The sequence below is a fragment of the Sinocyclocheilus grahami genome, unplaced genomic scaffold (genome assembly GCF_001515645.1).
Source record: "Sinocyclocheilus grahami isolate Dianchi unplaced genomic scaffold, SAMN03320097.WGS_v1.1 scaffold661.1, whole genome shotgun sequence".
NCBI classification, from domain to species: domain Eukaryota; kingdom Metazoa; phylum Chordata; class Actinopteri; order Cypriniformes; family Cyprinidae; genus Sinocyclocheilus; species Sinocyclocheilus grahami.
This window is the reverse complement of record NW_015505840.1, coordinates 1,190,234-1,192,259: the sequence shown is the minus strand read 5'-3', so window position 1 is coordinate 1,192,259 and position 2,026 is coordinate 1,190,234. Positions and strand designations below refer to the sequence as shown.

The following is a 2,026-nucleotide window of genomic DNA, read 5'->3' as shown; positions in this document are numbered from 1 at the left end:
TCGTAATTTACTTTGTAGTGTTTTTGAGGGTTCGGATTCACTGTTAACCATCCAAAAACAATAATAATAATAATAATTATTATTATAATAATAAATAACCTCTGTATGAAGGCCTATTTCAGTTTCTATGGGGTATAATGTTTTACAGATGCATTCCATTTTAATGTAGGGTTATTCTTTGTCTTTCTTCGATTATATTAATATATTCATACATTTTTATTTTAGTTATTATAAATATATTATGCATTTTCATGCATTAATTTCACAATATTTTTTCCACAGAAGTTAAAATCATGGCGATACATTGACTGCTCTATCATGCTGCTACAGTACATTTATGCCAAGCTTTATTATATTAAATATGAAACTTTTTTTTTATTTATTTTTTTACAAAAACTACAATTTGTTTGAACAAAAACTACAATAAACGCGCCGTCGTTACGCAAGCGTCAGACGTATAAAGACGTCACGGACGTGAAAACGCGGAAGTGTACTTGCACTAGGGCCGCGGCTTCACCGGATGACATTTCTGTGGACGTTTTAAACTTGTTTCGAAACGACATATTCACCGAACCGACTTTGAATAAAGTCGGTTTAACGCTAAAGCGCTTCCTACATGTTTTGGGTAAGTTTTTGTCGCTTTAATTCAAGCTTAAATTACTGATATAGCTCAAGTCATTTTTCAGGCGACGAATTTCCCTTTTGTGCGATAAAAGCTTATAATCGATGTTTATTCTGTTTGTCAGGGAGAAGCTGTGCTGTAATCGGTTTGTAAGGAGTTTATAACCATCATCATGAGTAATGTTGGGGACGATAGCGATTCTGAAGTGGATCGGTAAGTGTCTTAAGGTTGTCACGGTTCGTTCTTGTTCAACCGGCCTGTTTTCCTTCCTTAGTTCCGCCAAACCAGCTTAGTTTGGTTACTTGAGACTCCAGCCAGACCGGGTCTGCAGAGCAAGTGAAAGAAACTACTAAGAATGCCCTAAAATCTAAATAAGCTAAACGACTAGAAAGAATACACACGTTGCACATAGTGAGTAACTATAGCAGGTTATGTAATAGTTCAGGTTTGCATCTTAAATCACCATAAAACGAATGCAGAGATGCTCAAGGTTAGGGGTGTGCGATATTGACAAAAAAAAATATCTCGATATTTTCTGGGATTTTATCGATAACGATAACTAGACGAGTGTGTTATTGTGCTGGTACCTTAAGGACTGCCGAAGACTCCTAATGTTTTTAATATTCTTCATATTCTGTGTGCTGGTCAGTTCATACTGATAGAAATGAATCTTTTCCAATAAGTTTAAACGGAAATTTTTGCATTTTATGGGCATTTTTACCTTTTATAAAGCCATTTTTTCTAAAAGTGTCCATTACTTTTTGAGTCAAATTCTTACATTTAATCAGGGAATTATAATAATAAGACATTCGGGGTTAAATCAACAGAAGCTGCATCTGAAGTGGCGTTTAGATGTATTTACACATGAATGCATTTAACCTGCAATTACAAATGCATAAATAATGTTTTGATATATTAAACGTAAAACGCTGAATACTGATATTTGAAATGATTTAAACCATGAAAAAAAAAACGGTTGATTCATTCAGGAACGAAACGCCGTCATGTTGCTCAGAGACGCAAAACAGCGCTGTGGCTGTATTCAGAATGATTTTTGTTGGCGAAATAGAGCAAAAACAAGCAATATGGTGTCTAAAACGTAAGTCTCTTAATTAACTAATTGTTTATTGAATTCAATTTCACATTAGTAATTGGAGAAAAACGGCACACTTTGTGTGAAATTGAATAACTATATGAAGTGGTATAAATATATACATTTTCTGCCATGTCTTGAATTTGTGATCATTTAAATGCATTTTAATAGACTGAATCATGCAGTGAAAGAACACACACTAAATGCGCACACGCACTAGTCTAGAGTTCACGTAATGTATGCGTGTGCGCTCTGTAGGGGTGCTTTGTATGGTTTTTGCAAAATACTCGATAATGTCAAATCGCACATCG

The 2,026-nt window shown here is 34.5% G+C and overlaps 1 protein-coding gene across 1 annotated transcript in view; it reads left to right on the top strand.

The window, feature by feature from the left end:
• Positions 1 to 489: 489 nt before the first annotated feature.
• LOC107558828 (protein NLRC3-like) overlaps positions 490 to 2,026 on the top strand; it is a 12,530-nt gene continuing 10,993 nt past the window's right edge. Inside the window, exons 1-2 of the mRNA XM_016242514.1 lie at positions 490 to 625; positions 747 to 835. Coding sequence (XP_016098000.1) covers positions 795 to 835 — 41 coding nt within the window. The 5' untranslated portion in view covers positions 490 to 625; positions 747 to 794. The remainder of the gene's footprint in view (positions 626 to 746; positions 836 to 2,026) is intronic.